The sequence below is a fragment of the Polyodon spathula genome, chromosome 17, assembly GCF_017654505.1.
Source record: "Polyodon spathula isolate WHYD16114869_AA chromosome 17, ASM1765450v1, whole genome shotgun sequence".
In the NCBI taxonomy this organism is placed as follows: domain Eukaryota; kingdom Metazoa; phylum Chordata; class Actinopteri; order Acipenseriformes; family Polyodontidae; genus Polyodon; species Polyodon spathula.
The window spans coordinates 9,067,149-9,085,790 of NC_054550.1; the positions used below are offsets into that span (position 1 = coordinate 9,067,149).

Genomic DNA, 18,642 nt, shown 5'->3' on the forward strand with positions numbered 1-18,642 from the left:
TGATTTGTGAAATCTGGCTCTAGATAATAACATGACCTCCGGCGCGATGCTTGGGTGACAATTCCCTGTCCTTGATGCCTCGTCTTGCATTCCAAAGTTGCCTTGTGGTGCTCTTGTTCTGCCTGCTGCTGACTGACAGTGGGGGTGGCACACTTGTGAGTTGGGTGCATGGCACGTGCCCAGCCTCTTCAGGAAACAGAACCACTCGATTAGGGCTGAGGGCTGGGATCCAGAAAATGTTGATTTCCAATGCCAATTATTGAGACCTTTTGCCTCACCCTCCTTCTGTTTTATATCCCAGTCCAATGTCAAACAAGAAGCATGAACGTGAAATAAATGTTAATGGTTTCTCTTTTTTCGGTCATCATTTTACTACCCATTTTGATGTGCCAAGGAGTGGGGTGCTTGACCAGCAAGAGTCGCTAAAGTGTGCTCTTTGTGCGCCCCCGGACAAAACTGGCTCACATGACTACCCCTGCACTCCAAGCGGCAATACTTTACATGCTTCCCACTTGGGAGCATGCTGTTTTATCAAGCTTTATGATTGCTCTAGAATGTTTATGGACTTGTAGCCCACTTGGTCTTTCAGCATTATATATAGAATGCTTTCTTTCAGGACAAGACGAAGATGTCACACATTGTTTTGTGAACAGTCCCCTTTATTTCTGGTTCCTGAGACACACACTGTGTCCTTGGAAGCATCATATTCTCATAACGAAGACAAGGCAGGGTTTACAAAGTGTGACATTGCCTTCCTATAGAGCTTTTATAATTGTGTTCAGTTTACAATCGCACAAATGTATACTGCCATGTCAAAATAACTTATTTGTACTGAAATCCTTAGTTGTTATTGTGTGAGATGTGAGAATGACCTTTTGGTGATGCATTTGGTGGATACGCTGAGTTTAATGTGAGATATTTAATCTAAATGGCTGATTATAATGTCAGTGGAATGACAATTTAAAATGCGGCTATAAACTGGCCTGAAATCCTCAGTTACCATAGTAACTAGATTCAGTATCCCCTCCAAAGAAACTACAGTGGGAAATGGACAACCTCTGTGGTCCTAGTGGACCCATATACCTACAATTTTACATACAAAATGTACAAAAATACCTTTCTTGTATAGCCATGCATCTGACTTTATCTGAAACATATATACAGTACATTTTTCAGTGACTGGCTAAGAATGTAAATGCAAAGACATATTCTATGTAAACAGAAATATATGAAGAGAGCTCTAAGCACCGATACCCTACTAACTCTTGCAAAGGAAGATCGATGGCAAGCAGGATGGTTTCTCCATTCCCAGTTGCAGCCTTGGGGCTGGTGTAGTATGCAGTTAGTGCCTCCAATACTCTCCCTTTCTTTTTTTCTCCCTCGGCATATCTGCTCAATCAGCCAGCTTCCCGCGCTTGTGAAAGGTTGCACTTGGCTCATGTTGCGTTAATTGGCTACGAAATGTCATCAGCCCCTAGGGACCTGGCATGGGCCTCCTTATTAAGTTTTGATGCAAGCAGCAACCGTGCGTTTGTTTGCTTTCTGATCTGGTACATGGCTGCCTTTGATCAGGGTTCTCTTTGCTGCTAGCTGCTGGCTGCTTTTGATGGTGTGAACCAGGGGCAATGAAGCGCCAGTCTTCCTCTGCGTATATGTGGTTTCTGATGTACTGTAGGGTATCCCTTCCGGGGTTCTTGGAAACTCACATTGATTGGGTGCCAGCACTAGAATATTGCAAGCTCAGACCCTTTCCTCAAGCTGACCTCGGTCAACTGTTGGCTATGATGTCACACGCTTGGTTACTTGAGGTGCAAACACTTGGAAGGTCACGGCAACATTCTCAATGCTCAAATAAGTCATGGCACTTTTTTTTTTTTTTAAGAGAGGTTTCTATTTAACAAACCTGTATATATGTATGGAGTAAACCAGACACACACCCTCAGCAGGTTCTAGTTGAAATTCTCATTCAGGATTTGGGTTATTGTAAGTATTATTTCATAATACTTATAAGTAGTTTGGGGAGTAGTTTCATGCTATAAACCTTATAGTCTGTACATACGAAATATAAGGACTAGAGCAGTGGTACAGTGGCTTGCGAAAGTATTGACCCCCCTTTTGGCATTTTTCCTATTTTGTTGCCTTACAACCTGGAATTAAAATTGATTTTTTGGGGGTTTGTATCATTTGATTTACACAACATGCCTACCACTTTGAAGATGCAAAATATTTTTTGTTGTGAAACAAACAAGAAATAAGACAAAAAAACAGAAAACTTGAGCGTGCATAAGTATCCCCCACCCATAATCAATAGTTTGTAGAGCCACCTTTTGCAGCAATTGGAGGTGCAAGTCTCTTGGGGTATATATCTATAAGCTTGGCACATCTAGCCACTGGGATTTTTGCCCATTCTTCAAGGCAAAACCGCTCCAGCTCCTTCAAGTTGGATGGATTCCGCTGGTGTACAGCAATCTTTAAGTCATACCACAGATTCTCAATTGGATTGAGGTCTGGGCTTTGACTAGGCCAGTCCAAGACATTTAAATGTTTCCCCTTAAACCACTCGAGTGTTGCTTTAGCAGTATGCTTAGGGTCATTGTCCTGCTGGAAGGTGAACCTCCGTCCCAGTCTCAAATCTCTGGAAGACTGAAACAGGTTTCCCTCAAGAATTTCCCTGTATTTAGCGCCATCCATCATTCCTTCAATTCTGACCAGTTTCCCAGTCCCTTCCGATGAAAAACATCCCCACAGCATGATGCTGCCACCACCATGCTTCACTGTGGGGATGGTGTTCTCGGGGTGATGAGAGGTGTTGGGTTTGCGCCAGACATAGCGTTTTCCTTGATGGCCAAAAAGCTCAATTTTAGTCTCATCTGACCAGAGTACCTTCTTCCATATGTTTGGGGAGTCTCCTACATGCCTTTTGCCGAAGACCAAACATGTTTGCTTATTTTGTTCTTTAGGCAATGGCTTTTTTCTGGCCACTCTTGCGTAAAGCCCAGCTCTGTGGAGTGTACGGCTTAAAGTGGTCCTATGGACAGATACTCCAATCTCCGCTGTGGAGCTTTGCAGCTCCTTCAGGGTTATCTTTGGTCTCTTTGTTTCCTGTATGATTAATGCCCTCCTTGCCTGGTCCGTGAGTTTTGGTGGGCAGTCCTCTCTTGCCAGGTTTGTTGTGGTGCCATATTCTTTCCATTTTTTAATACTGGCTTTAATGGTGCTCCGTGGGATGTTCAAAGTTTTGGATATTTTTTTATAACCCAGCCCTGATCTGTACTTCTCCACAACTTTGTCCCTGACCTGTTTGGAGAGCTCCTTGGTCTTCATGGTGCCGCTTGCTTGGTGGTGCCCCTTGCTTAGTGGTGTTGCAGACTCTGGGGCCTTTCAGAACAGGTGTATATATATTTAACTAATTATTTGACTTCTGAAGGTAATTGGTTGCACCAGATCTTATTTAAGGCTTAATAGCAAAGGGGGTGAATACATATGCACGCACCACTTTTCCGTTATTTATTTTTTAGAATTTTTTGAAACAAGTTATTTTTTTCATTTCACTTCACCAATTTGGACTATTTTGTGTCTGTCCATTACATGAAATCCAAATAAAAATCCATTTTAATTCCAGGTTGTAAGGCAACAAAATAGGAAAAATGAAGTCCTGATCTGACAGCATGTAACACAGACCGCTCTTATGATTACACGTTACGTCTAATTTTCAGTAAAAACAAGTTTAAATTGCAGTGAGTGAGTTTTGTTATATTTACGATATTAAATACTCCACAGCAAGCACAGTGTCATATATGTTCATTAGCGCAAGCTGAAAGCTAAATGTAATGAAGGGCGTGGTTTTTTTTTGTTTTTTTTACTGCAGTCAAATAAGCTGCTGTACATTTAATTTAATTCCCTTAATATTTTTTTTCTTAGCAGTACACTTTCTAATTACAGTCCCAAGTATTTCTGTGCATTCTGCTTTCACAATTCTTAAAATGACCAGTTTCGAGAAATAAATGTTGTTTTCCATGCAACAACCCTGCTTTAGTACAAATACACTGGGATGCAGGAGATTTGCTCATAAATCAGGACTGTCTCTCCCGACCATATAGACTATATTACGATAGTAAGGTTAAGGGAGTGTAGTGGTTGAGGAATCCTATTGTCATAAAGAACTGCGAGTGCGTACCAGTTGCAAGCCTGTCACGTACCAATACTGGTATGCATACCACAGCTTGAAAACCACTGGACTAGAGCGTCTACGGTATAAGACCATAAACATTCCACAGTCGCAGGTTTCAGCTTGTTTACCTCGTGATTCCATAATAGTCCCTAGTCAAGTGGTCACAACCCTTATGTTGACTATATAATGTAATTATTGAAGGGAATTCTGGATCGTTTTACTAACCCCCCCTCCCCCACCTCCCGTGGTGTTTTATAGTACATATTATTAACATGCAATTCCAGAACTCTATATTTAAACTTATAAATCGCATTACCCGCAATAAAACCATCTATTTACATTCTGCTTCATGCGTTTAATTGAAAATAGCTACATGCCAGCCTCACATTAATAGACCCTGTTAAATGTAATCCTTTGGGCAAATAACTAAAGGGACATTAATAAAGAAAGGAACACAAAATTAATCCTCTTTTCACTGGTAGGACTTTTCCATTTGCACTCGTCAAGGTACTGTTGTTCCCTATTTTTTATTTTGTTGAATGCCATTTTTGAATACATATTGTTTGAGTTGAATATATGGCACTTGCACACCTCCAAATTCAGGGGGATCATGATGTCTTATAACTGAAAAGGATTCACAGTGTTTTTAATAAAAGCTGGGATTTTTATATGGAGCTGACTGGAAGGAAATGATTGTAAAGTATTTTAGAAAAGAATTGCTGATCGTACAGTTTGAGCTGCAATGACTCAGAAGTATGTACTGTATTTGTGTGGAGCAGCACTTCCCAGTGATATGCTAGATATGGCAGTCTCTTCATCTAAACATAACTATTGGAAAAAAAATCTTTAATGAAGTGGTAACTTGAAAAAACAAAAACGTTTGTGTACCTCAAACAGGTATCTTGATTAAGCAATAAGGCACTAGAAGGCATGGGTTTTGCTGGATGGTACCACTTCTTCACGCGGCATTAGGCATAGGGCCGTTGTTCCCAAGTAGTTCCCAATCATGACATTGTGCTGAATATTGTAACAGTTTGGAACGCTGATCAGTGTGCAGCATTTTAGCGTTCTGTTTTATTGATCCGATTTTAAATTGTACGTATAATCAAGGTACAGTAATAGTGGATTTACAAGAAAGTGTCCCAAATTGGCTTCAGGTTGGTGGGTGCACTTAATACTTAAATAGACACATTACGTTTTTTTATTGAAGCAATACCAAATAGTTTTTCAGCATGACCATGCCCATACATTGTGCTATTAGTCCCTGGCAATCCATGTCTAATCTCCCTGGGCTGCACTTACAGCGAGATCAATAGGTAAACCACCGATTTGTCAGTCTGGAGTGTCAACATTGGAGTAGTTGATGAAGCAGTATAGTCCTGTATATGACTCCCTAGGATAAGGTTAGTGTACAGGATATTACAACACTGTACATTACAGTACATCCTGGAAAGGACAGCAATGCTGCCTGCTGTCCTCGTCATTAACTAGATCACTGAAACAGGGCTCCAGCTCATTCACTTCCCAGATCTCTATCTGCAAGGTTTAATTAATGTAAGCCACTGGCAAATATAACATGATCATATTTTACACCTTGCTCTTGGAGAGATTTTGGCAGGACGGCTACTCCTGGGACGATTCACTACTGTCCCAAACTTTCTCCATTTGGACAATATTGCTCTGACTGTGGTGTGGTGGAGCCCCAGAGACTTAGAAATGGCTTTTTAACCGTTTCCAGACTGATAGGCATCAACAACTTTTTTCTGGAGGTCTTCAGGAATTTCTTTAGATCGTGGCATGATGTGCCTCTAGAACCTGTGTGCTGACAACTTCACTGTGATGGTAAGGGCCAAAGTTAGTCAGATTTATACTGGCCCAAATCAGACCTGATTGTTAACCAAAGTATTCAAACAGCTGACCCTAACTAACCCTTTAATTGGGTTGAGTTAACTAGGGGGGGGGGGGCAATAACTTTTTCACACCTGAAGATTGCATGTTTGATTACCTTGCACACCAAACAAATGAAAGAAGCACCAAACTTTGGTGTCATTTTTTTCTCTGACTCCCTCTATCACTACTACAACCCACAACAGTGTAAATGTCATGGAAGTCACTGCTGCCACCCCCCCCCCCCCCCCCCAACCCCAATAATAATTTTAGGCTCACAAAAAAGCTGGAGAGGATTTCCGTGGTATGTAATAAGATCCATATCTCCCACTGCTGTGAGGTTTAGGAAAGAAACACACAATAACGTGAGTCGTCTCCTCCCCCTCCCCCCATGCACAACCAGTAAATAAAACCAAGGCTCACTGCACCTCGAGGTTGGAGCCGGGCCGAAGATAAAAAGGAAATTTTCAGTCACCAAGCTCTGGGTGACAGAAACCTTTGAAGATTTCAGTGCTTTGATGGTAATTTTAAAACCACCTCCTTTTTTTTCTTCCTTTTTAGCTTTACGCTTGGTTATTGACTCCATGACACGGCAGTTAGAAGCCATTTGAAGTAATAATGACATGGCGATGAGATAGGGCACTTGCCCCTTTCGGGAAACTTCTGCTAACACTTGATAAAAGCTAATGCTCTTTCTCCCTCCTTCATTTGATCACTGTCGCATTGTGCATTCTGAGGGCTGACACAGTTTTTATTTTATAAATTTGATGTATGATTAACATTAAGAAAAGCCAAGCTTTGTGAAACACATCAGCTGTTGTCTAGCTCTTGATTAAGTCAATTTGTTTCTGTTGTCCAGTAGGGGTGTCATTTCATTATACCAGTGCTCTGTTGGGCATGTCAGCTTCACACTCTTACGTATTTTCTTGGATAAAGTGCAGTTAGAAGCTTACAATAAGAGAGTTATAAATGTTTGTGGTGTTGTCTTTCTTTTCTTTCCTATACAGGGTGATTCATGATTACAGGCTAGATTTTCAAAGTATTTACTCCAAATCGCCATTAGTGCAATTTTGTTTCTTAATGGGGGGAAAAACATCTGTTAAACGAATAAGAAACAACTTAATAATTCATTCAAGCTCCCGAATCTTGGTTGTTTATTTCTTGTTTGGTAACTTGCTGAAAAAAATATGCTAATGATGAACCAGAGTCAGTAGCTTTGAGAGTTTAGCCCTATGTGTTCGAATCACGCTTCTCCGTTGCCCTGATTTCCAGTTAGCTAGGACGTTGTCCTGAATGTCTGCTGTCTTTTAATGGTGGTAAAATGCTCATTATAGTTCCCACTCACGGGACTGTTTGTTGAAGGTGCTTAGAGTAGTGATCTTTTACTTACGGTATGAAGTGTCTTCAATGTGGAGCCTTAGGAATATAGGTTAATTGACCTGGTTTCCTTATTTCAAAGGGATTGTTTGTCACTGTCATTATTTAGGAGTGTCTGGTCCTAAAGAACTGGTGGCTGTGAAGTTTGTATATACTTGCAGGCTTATTCAGTTTAATTCCTTTAACAGGTCTGGTGATGTTCCAAACAAGTTCTTTAATGTAGCATTTACTTTATATCCATTAAGGTACAACTCAAAGGAAAGTAGACACAGATTTATTACTTTCTTCTGTGTACTAATTAAGAGCTCGATATGGAATGGTTAGCCCCTCCCTGTGAGAGCTATATGCAAATATGTGTTAACAACATCTCTACGTATATGTGTTAACTACATCTCTTTCTAGTACTCACATTGTAATGGGCTGCACTGACGATCTCTTGATTTTTTTGCTATTTACTCTACTCACTTAATGGTTTTGATGAAAAGATAGTGTTCCTCTGATTGACATGAATACAAGAGCTGTAGAGTTTGATAGACTTGAGTTTAGAGGAGGGCTTCTCAAACTCGGTCCTGGGGACCCCCTGTGGCTGCTGGTTTTCATTCCAACCAAGCTCTCAATTACTTAACTAGACCCTTAATTGAACTGATAATTTGCTTAATTAGACCTTTTTTTACTTGTTTCCAGCTATTAAACAGTTGCAGTTCAAGTTACTTACCAAATGTTATAGCTAACGTGAAATATGCAAATGTTCAAGAACTGAAAACAAGTAGAAAGGTCTAATTAAGCAAATTATCAGTTCAATTAAGGGTCTACTTAAGTAACTGAGAGCTTGGCTGGAATGAAAACCAGCAGCCACTAGGGGTCCCCAGGACCGAGTTTGAGAAGCCCTGGTTTAGAGTGTTGTAAAGCATACCAAATTAACAACCTTTTTTTAAAGGCAATACTAAGAGGACCTTCTTGCCCCCTGGTAATAGGGATGTAGTGTTTTATACGTTTTATGTTTCACTTATTTTCTTTGGCTATATCTTGAGAACTGTTCATCTAATTGAGATGAAACTTGGTACTGCCATTCCTTCTCACACATTGTTGAGGCTAGTGAATCCTTTCGCATGAGTTCCAGCCTCTGCAAAGTTATTCCTGGAAATATATGTTCAGAACCAGTCACCCATGTATAGCATGTAATGCGTGATGTTACTCCATATACTGTGCACTTTCATGAAGGCCATGGCACATACATGCATTTGGCTTAACTAATCAAGGCTATATTTTTATGAACATGGTCATGTTCAGGTCCAAAACATGTAGCCTGTATCGCACATGACTGTTTTATTAATTACCACTATTTCCTTTCCTGGGTGCTACCTTTGGTTCACGATTGATGCAAGTAGAGGTGCAACGCCCTAATAATAGATCGTAGATCAAATTTCCATTCTTAATTATTTATTGTTTCAAAAGAACAAAGTTAGACAAACAAAGCAACGTTATGGCCAAATGGCCTTCATCAAGCTGTCAGGTCATGGACCATCAGATCATGGAAACTGCCATTTGTCAAATAAAAAGTGTTACATCCTTTGCGTGTGATATCTTGTGTTTTCTTGCCTCATAACTTCACAGTGCAAACCGTGACAGCTATTACTGAACATTTACACTACTGCGTTTCTTAAGCTGGTCTGTGTCATTTAATTTCTTTCACCTGCCATCTGTAGCAACACTTTTTTTTTTCATACCTCTCACACATTCACTCATAAAAACTCATTACACAAAATAACAGCCGTTTGAAGGCAAAACAGAATATATTATACAAGATGAGAAATTCAAGAAGTCTGTTACAGGCTTTAGTATTGGGGGAGTTACACTATGCGTGATGGCTCTATTATGATAACAGCTGTGTGCAAGGTTGCTGTTAATTATTCTCTATTCTTGAGCAATAGGACCGAAAAAAAAGTACTCCCATCTGGTAAGGTCTATCACTTGCTGTATTTTAGAAAATGGATGTGCTTATGAAGTTAACTGTAAAGTTAATATTCTTATTTATTTCCCTGCTTTTCTTATTTTGCTGATACATAATACAAACCATTCAACACACATTTTGACTGGTTATTTTGCATTCAAGGTTTTAATACTGTAGAGTGAAAACCGGTTAAGCAGTATTTTCGTTGCATGCTCAAAATTTCACAGGTACTTCAGTAAATGATGCCGTACAGGACAATGCACTCTAGGTGGCCTAGACACCTACCACACAATGAAGTAGATGCACTGAACAAAGAGCAGTGCAATGCCAGTGAACGGTAATATCCATATTGCCATATACTGTAATGAAGGTAAAGTTCGACGTCTCAGAGACTGTGGTGTGCAGCAAATTCCAATCAAAGGGGTCTTTTCAGCACAGTGTCTAACAATGTGGGTGGAATATATAGTAGAGCTGGGAGCACCATAATGAAGATGGCGATAGTGTAGAAACTGTACCTGAAAGGTAATGCCATCCTATTATTGAAGGGCGGAATATCAAAAGCACTAGCAGGCATGCAGCAGGAATGAGCCGCAGCCTGCTGGTGTGTTCATTAGCGCTCCTGAGAGACGCACAGAAGCTGGGAGCTGTTACTGGGGGAATCACAGCCAGTCTGGTGCGATGTTAGCGAACTTGTCTAAAGGTGATAATGATGAAGGTAGAGGACCCATTTCTTGAGGATTAGCCAGATTAACATGTGCGCTTTCCAGCTGATACAATTATTTACACTTCCTAATTATTCAGTTGCTTGCAGGGATTTCAAATGAATAGGCAGTGCTATTTTTTTTTTCTTGTATAAGTATGTATGTGCTTGTACAGTGCTATATGATTTCAAACGAGAGGGCCTGATTTCTCAACAGCACTTGTACTGCTGGTAACTAACTAATAATCCTTCACATTTTGAAAGGTTTGCCCCTAGAAACCTAATGGTGTAGACTCTGGGTATACCAAATGAATTGCATACTATTTTACAGTATGTTTTCATTTGTATTATTTAGTTTGGAACATTTTTCAAGCTTTAAAAGTTTGATATGTTGTTTTTCCTAAATTTTTTACCACTGTCACAAATGTGCATGCCAGAGGTCAGTTGTAGTGTTATACAACAGGATGTGTTTGGTGTAAAGTTATTTATTCAGTATTTTTCCATATATATATATTTAGTGTTATTTACAGGTTTAGTTTTAGTTACATTTAGTGTTATTTACAGGTATTCTCATCCACATTAATATTGTGGTGTATAATTAGCGTTACCATATGTTCCTGGGACAGTTCAGCCTTTTAACTTACAACCCAATGCATTCTGGTAAGTGAAGTCCTGCTTCTTTTACCTGAGACAGGCAAAAAGCAGCTGCTGAAATGAAGTGTGGACCAACAGTATGTGTTCCAAGTAAAACCAAATATTCATCGCTGCAGTCTTATGCTTTCTGGAGCTTGTGTTTTCACCTCCGGCTCACTGGGGCTTTTTTAAGGATTGTTGCCTTATTAAAGCTCAACGCCTGTTATGCCTGAGCTCTCACACTGCATGCAGAATGGCTTTGGCGTTTTATTAAAAAGCATTCACTTTGCTGATTCTGCTTTCAACCGAATCATTCCGCGACAGGCTGCACTGTGAACAGGATGCTTTGCGAGGTTTGTTTATCCTGTTGATTCAGAATCCCAGTGAAATTGAATGATGATAACGTGCCAAAAGTAACTAAAGTAAGGGTTCATTTTCATCTAGTCCTGAGCCGCAAACTATAGGAAAAACCTCCTTGTCCCTGCGTACAGAGGGTTGTGCTTTATTACATGGTGTGGAGACCTACGCGCCTGCTGATTTTGGCCTCACTCCCTAGTGAGTTTTTCCCTATTAAAACTAAGTGGCCTTTCTCTTCCATGATTAAGAAGTGGCTGCTCCATTGCACCTCTCTGTCACAGGGAAGGGCATCTACTGTGCAGCCTGCAGCGTTTCCGTAACTTGTATTACAAGCAGAGAAAATATAAACGGCTTCTTTTTTTCTATTCCTTGTTGAATCAGTTTTTTTTTTTTAAAGCTTCGCTCAGGGTTTGATTAATGAACAGTCCGCTTAATGAGGTAGAATGAAAAACTATTAACCATGTTGAGTGCAGAGCCATTCAGTCGTAAGGGTTTTCTTGACGAGGTGTAAATTCTGTGCTTTCCTTTTTGTTGAGGTTGGATTTTCTTTAACCTATGCTGTGTCCTGTGCTTTCTGTTTAAATGTATTAACTTAGTCCCTTTCAGCCAATCAAAACATACAATTTGCTCTTCTTTGTTGTAATTGTGTCTTAAGGAAAACCCAAGAGCCCTTGATTTTAATTTATTTAGTTTCTTTAGTAGTTTAATTCAAATTCTAATGGTGTTAATGAGTAAAATGCTTTTAAATTAAAATGTTTGTATACTCTGCTGACCCACTACTGTTGATTTCCCAATGCTTTTGTAATGTGTCCTTGCCCATTATAGTGACTGTGGCTACTTGAGAGCCTACTGTTGTGTGGGTGGAGTTGTAGGAGTCCCAGCTCCTGTATTGACTGACCAGGGATCCTGGGTTCAATCTGACCTCAGCTAGCAAGTATTTGCATACATGTGTCAATTCTCTTATTTAGTTTATTCTTAGCCTGCTGCTGTGCACAGTGTCACTTGGTGTTTACGTTTTGTAATTGTTTTAATGTGGTACACAGTGCCGCCTGATGGGCCAATGCTGGAATGGTAGCAACAATAAAAAAGCCCCTGCTGCACGTTCATTTAGAAGAAAGTCATTGATGACAAATAATGAGCACAGTACGATACACTCAGGCTATTTGCATTTCAACATAGCCTTGATTTCTTAAAAGATGCCAGAGTTGCAATATTACCAAATAATCAGACACTATAGAAATACTACAGATATCAAAGACTATGTAATTGCATGGAAATAAAACATTGCATTACAGTTTGATCCATTATTACCACAGTCTACTGCATACTTAGGAAGTGCAAGTCTATCTGCCTGGAATCCCTGCTTTGCTTTTGGGAGTTCCGTTCCAGTTCCGGAGAGAAGCAAGGGAATCTTATATTCTACACTGCTAAAAGATAAAGTAAACATTTTTTTTTTTTTGGTAGCAGTGCTAATGAATTTCCTTGTTGCGACACAGCGAGATCCTAGTGCCTTGATTAATGAAACTAATTACATTTGTGTTGGAACAAGGAGGGACATGCAGCTGAGCCCGGGCTAGCGTCACGGAGGCACGCTCCATTCTGTCGTGTATAAATGGTGCAAAGGGGTTGGTGGGGAGAGGGCTTCAGCTGGCTCTTACATTTCTTTTGCTAATTTTGTCCGAGTTTTGTTTGAAACTGCATTCATTAGCTTTCACACTAGATGGACAAATTGAATAAACAAGTCATTATAACGCCATACATGCCTTAGCTGAGACAATACCTTACGCAGCTTCATAAACTTTATGTTCATACAGAATCCACATTGAGGTGGAGTACTTCTGCACTTAATCTTGTGACAGTACAGGCAATGGCATTCTGCTGTCTAGGCAGGCTTTAACAGATGAGGCTTCTTTTGTCACAACATTCCTAATTAGAACATTGGTTGACTTGAGAACAGTGTACAGTAGCATTCAGATTCCTAATTGGGCTTAGTACAAGAAAAATGCTTGAGGTTAGGGATATCATTTTAAGTTCTGTGTTTCAGGGGAGAAATGTTTTATTGGTTGTCCCATTGCTGCTGGATTAATCACCAAAATGATCACTTACATAACCAGATCCTGTCAATGTGCTACGGTTGATCAACATGCACCTTTTTGAGTAAAGAGATCGTCTCTCTTGCAATTCACGGCCCATTCATTTGTTTTGCAAATGCCATATTTATTCTGTAACATTTAAAAGCTACGACTTTTTGTTGTAAGTCATGAAGGGTGAGCAAAATTAGTGTGAACTCAGGTTGCAGCATCTTTTATATAAGGGACTGAGCAAGTCGCTCACAGAAATTCTCAAAAGTGTTGACTGCATTGACCAACAGACTTCATTATAGGTTTACACTTCCAATGACCTTGATGTAAATATGGTCCCATATCCCTCCAGAACAATTCATACACTGGCTTGTAGACTTGTCAAGAGGTAGCTGGCATATAAACCTCCTGGATAGGTTTATGGCAATTAGATACATTCACTCGACTGTAGGACAAAACCATGGCTTTAAAATTGACTTCATCAGCATTGCACTCAGGATAAAATATATCTAGTGCTAGGCTTTGCTGGAATTTGTAACAGGTTAATATATTTTCTGATGACTTACACGTCTTTTTCTTTTTGTCTTCTAGGTGGAACGAGAGATCGCCATTCTGAAGCTCATAGAACATCCTCATGTTTTAAAGTTGCACGACGTCTATGAAAATAAGAAATATTTGTAAGTATTATACATCTACGGATGCTTTCTAGGGCATGGGTGATTGATAGTGATGGTGAAAACCGTGTGTATGAACTGATCTGTATAAATGTTGCACTAAAGACAGATGAAAATTGCAAAAAGATGGGAAATCCAGGGGCATTCTTATATTTCAAGCAGCTTCTGAAATTCATTTAAAATATATTTTTTCCCTGCTGTTGTAGTTTAATAGATGTTATTTTCCTGGTTCCAGTACAGTTGATGCAAACCGCTACTAATCATATATAACTTTTAAACAACAAGGTAGAACTGCAAGCAGCTGAGCCAAGTAGATCGAAGACATTAATCGAAATGCATGTCTACTTCATTCTTTTTGCAGTTGTGCCTTAGAGCCACTACAGATGGTACATTTTAGGAGCACAAGCCATGTTGATGATGAGTGATAAAGGAAATGTGAAGAAAAAAAATGCTCAAGACAACTGCAAAGATGTTTAAAAATAAATAGCAGACGAGCCTTATAAATGATAGAGGGCTTATTCTCAACGCAATCTGTACTGTTTTGTACTTTTTATTTTTTAAACCACCTGTTCATTTTTACCAAGCTGAAATAGTCACCGAAGATGGAAAATGCTTGCATTCTTGGCTTGACCCAGCAGGAGGTGCTGTTGGCATTTTTGTCTGGAGAGGCTGAAAGGAGAGATCATTTTTTAAAAGTGATCAAAGATAGATTTTTTTGTTTTTTACACAAAAGAAAAAAACTGGCAGAGTGTTCTTAATAATTGATAATGTCAGCGTTTTCCTAAGTGCTCTGGAATTCATTTGCAATATTTCCTATGACAGAGACTAATCGACGCAGCGACTGGAAGTGGATCATTGTGAAAATGTTAAAACCACAAATCATGTTTGACTTTTTCTCTAATTTGAATTGGTGACAGGCAGTCGCTTGAGTAAATCCTCTAATCTCACAATGAATCAAGGCCCTGTGGGAATGCAATGGAAGGTGGAAGCTGAATGCAGTGCAGGCTTGTATCTGTACCATCAATTTACTTTATTTTAAATTCTGATTAAGTTTACGAGCGCGAATAGGCTCTGGATTGACGCTTGACAGCCCTAGAGAATGACTATCTCTCGGTGCAGCGCTGGCAAAACTCCACCCACACGCACTTCCAACCTACCCGAGGAATCTCATTCAAAAACATTTGTGATTCTTCCCTTTTTCTTTCTTCATTTGGAATTCTCTAGTCAGCCCTTGGCCCAAATATATATCGAGAAATCATAATTAAATCTCACTGCTCTAGGCCTTATTGCAGTTTGATATAAAGTGAATCCTATACCAAGCTTAATATCCTGGATTTTCTCATTTGTAGCTGCTTATTCAAGGGCTCTTTGTCATTTACTTGTATTGAAAAAAAGATTTACTCACTGGTACATGCAGGTGATTGTTTTATTCAAGTAAATGAACTAGGTAAGCCTTATTGCATGTTATTTTCAAACCGCTTGGTAGTGTTGTCAAGTTAAGCTCCAAACAACTGGCACCGTTTTCTAGTTTTAGACTTTATCTGCTGCTTCCACAGACCCGGACTGGTGCTCTAAGATAACCAGTTGCATGCGATCAACACCAATTGTTAAGGCTGCGCATATCCTACATACTATATTTATAGATGGACCTACAGTATTAATAAAGGCTCATTTAAAAGGGATGTCTCTTACACTTTAAAGAACCTGCACATAAAATACTTTCATAAAGAAGCCGAGTATGATGAAATTCATTGCACATGTTTTATTTTAGTCAAAGGAAAGGAATAGAAAAAATCCTACTGGATACTTTCCCAATGAGGGTATAAAAATGTTTAACATAAGATTGTATGTGTCCTGTGAATAATGTATAGACTGCTCCATGTATATGGGTTTAATGTCATATTTGAATGGTTTAATCAATACTGAACAAACAGGCTAACTGGTCTGGGGAGACTGAATGTTTTAATGGACCACTATTCAATTTGCTCTTATAAATAGGGGATATAAGACCTGGGAATTGCCCCCTGTACAGGCTGTCAGTGGAAAGCAAAATGTTTGAGCTTTGCTAGAACAGTATGCAGTGTTGAAACAGTTAAAATATTTGATAAATAGGACCTCTGCTCCAAAACAGCCAACCCTAATGACATTTCCAATATGAAGATGAAGATTAAATCCTCTGATTTCTAGATGGCTGGCCTGCTTAGAAAACTGACTGTTGCCGTAGCACCCGTGGAAATAAATAAACACTGTCGGCTATTTAAAAAAAAAAAAAAAAAAAACTTGAAGTGATACATGTTCGTCCATTTGATCCATTAGAGCTAATTTAAGCTACCTGAAGAGAGGCTGTGTGTTGTCTCTATAACAATATCAGCTTGTCTATCTGATCTATGCAACCATAAATTCAGATTTAAAACTATAAGAACAGATAGACAAAATTTATGGCATGCGTTTGAGCGGGGTCAGATTCTATCTTCTAAAACCCTCAGCTATATATTTCATACTGTATAGTTAAATAGGAATAATTAGTATATGGAATGTAATTAGTATATGGAAGATTTCAGATGGAGATATCATAAGTTATCAGGGTCTGCTATATTATTTATAATTAAGTAATTTTTTTTAGGTTGAGTCAGTTTTTGTACAGTTGAATTAAAAAGGATCGGTGTTCAATTTTGTTCTCAATTTCTGTTTGCAACGAATATTCAAAAACAGTGCCTGGCTTCAGATAGGTGTGTCATGATCCTGGACTTGTTTACATGCAAAGAGATTCCCAAGCAGGGTTCCATTGATTGGAAACTCCAGTCTGTAAACACACCTGATGCAAATCCTTATCAAGCGCTGCCTGTAGCAGATGCTGACTGCTGGAATCAAAGGGGTTCTCAGGTGGATTGTGATCCCAGAGAGCAGGCGCTTGCAGTTGCACAAAGGGAGGTGGGTAAAGCCACATGAGACGCTCCTGAGAGGGAGAAAAGATTGTTCAGCAAAAAAAGCTGAGCTGCACTGCTGGCTCCTGATCATGCGGTCTGCTGGAGCACAGCTGGGCCCAGATGTAAAGAAAGTTCGCTGTTCTTTATTCCCAGGAGGACAGGAGCCCAGCTTTTTTTCCTGCTGCCCAGCTCATTAGGGCTATTTATTTCCTATTCACAAACCTTCTCGAAGCTGCATGGTCCTGGAATCACAGCCAGTTTTACATTAAAACATAATTACTTGGGTGTGTTTACTGTATTCTTCCACATGTCAGGCTTCTAAACTGCAGCTAAACACAGCTGTGGCCTTCAGCTTATTCTGGGCTGTTTTATAATGGGTTTATGTTATCTTTTAGTTTAGAATAAAGTGTAGAAAATATAAATGGCAGTAAACAAAGCAAATTTGGATCAGTTGTAAGTATGATTCTTTACACATTATACTAAAATGATGCTCCTCATTTAAAAAAAGATAATTGGATTGAGACCTTGGATAGAGTCACGCAAAACATACTATTGGTTTGGTGGTGGAATTGGAGGACGTCCACTGACCTTCAGTTCTCCTGAGCTATTGTGGAGAGTTGCAGCATCAAGGGAACATACTGTAATTGGACTTTGTGGAGGAAAATGGGTGTAAATAATTTGGCACTCTTAATTAAAATAACTCGAGGACCTGCATTATTCACTGTTCTATGGAGCTGTTCAGTCAAACTTTGAGACATGGGCAAACATGTCAATACGGAAACAATAAGATAAAAAAATAATCCTGTATTGATCTTCCTATAGCCCGTTTACTGTGCCTGCAGAATATGTTTGATTGGCTCTCCCCATAGAACAGGGAAATCATACGGGTTCTGTGCGTTTTATTTTTTATTTTTAATTGAATCGGGTGTGCTTGTTAAGGTCTTTGTGTAAGTATCTCAGCAGTTTCTGTCAGGACTGTAGCAGTATGTACGAGTCTATGCATTACTGATCATCATTAGATCCATTGTTACTAGTCTATTCAAAGTGTATTCAGCATGCTACACTGGGAAGTGCCTAGCACATTCACTGGTGCGTATTATAGTGTCCCAATGTCAGGACAACAACCTGAATGTCCGTGATCTCCAGTGACAGGCATCATTCTGTCCTGAAGTGACAAGGATGGTAGATTAACAGTAGTCCAGTAAGGACATGGGTGTGAATAGGAATGCATGCTGTGGCACAATCAGAAAATACTTTAGCTAGTGGGACACACTATCGCTGTGCTTCCCATATCTTAATAGCTTCTGTTCCAGTGCAAAGATTTCACCACAGGGAATGCAAATCCATATGTCACGCTTACATTGCTATATCTAGGGAGCCAGTCATCCAATTGGGAAAAAACTGCTATTGACAGAAGTTCCTGAGGATCCAAATCTAGGTCATGTTGACCTTCTTTTGGGGTTGGTTGAGTTTATTAACCTGGGGAACCAAGATATATTAAGACTTTACGTTTTGTTACAATCCATTACAATCCACCCATGTAGGTTTCACCAGCATGCAGGGTAACTCGTTTTTATAATGTGTCATTTGTATGTTTCATGGTACTGTAGCTATGTCTGGTACTTATAAAATATTCACAAAATGACATGCCACAAAAGTGATTATAAGCTTAGGAGCCTCTGTTATAGAGTACACTGTGTGGGCCCTTTCACGTACTATATAGTTTGAAACATACATGCATATATGTTGATAACAGTTCTGATACTTCTGAGACAAAAATAATACTTACTAACAAATTATTAACGGGTAACAGAAAAAAGAAAAGCAAGGAACTGGTTGCTGCCTGGTGTTCCTGTGGAGCATCAAGGTTACAGGATTTCTTTG

At 39.4% G+C, this 18,642-nt stretch overlaps 1 protein-coding gene across 1 annotated transcript in view; it reads left to right on the plus strand.

The window, feature by feature from the left end:
- LOC121329479 (serine/threonine-protein kinase BRSK2-like) overlaps positions 1–18,642 on the plus strand; it is a 227,680-nt gene that overhangs the window by 132,675 nt on the left and 76,363 nt on the right. Inside the window, 1 exon segment of the mRNA XM_041275040.1 lies at positions 13,749–13,834. Within this exon segment, the coding sequence (XP_041130974.1) occupies positions 13,749–13,834 (86 nt within the window).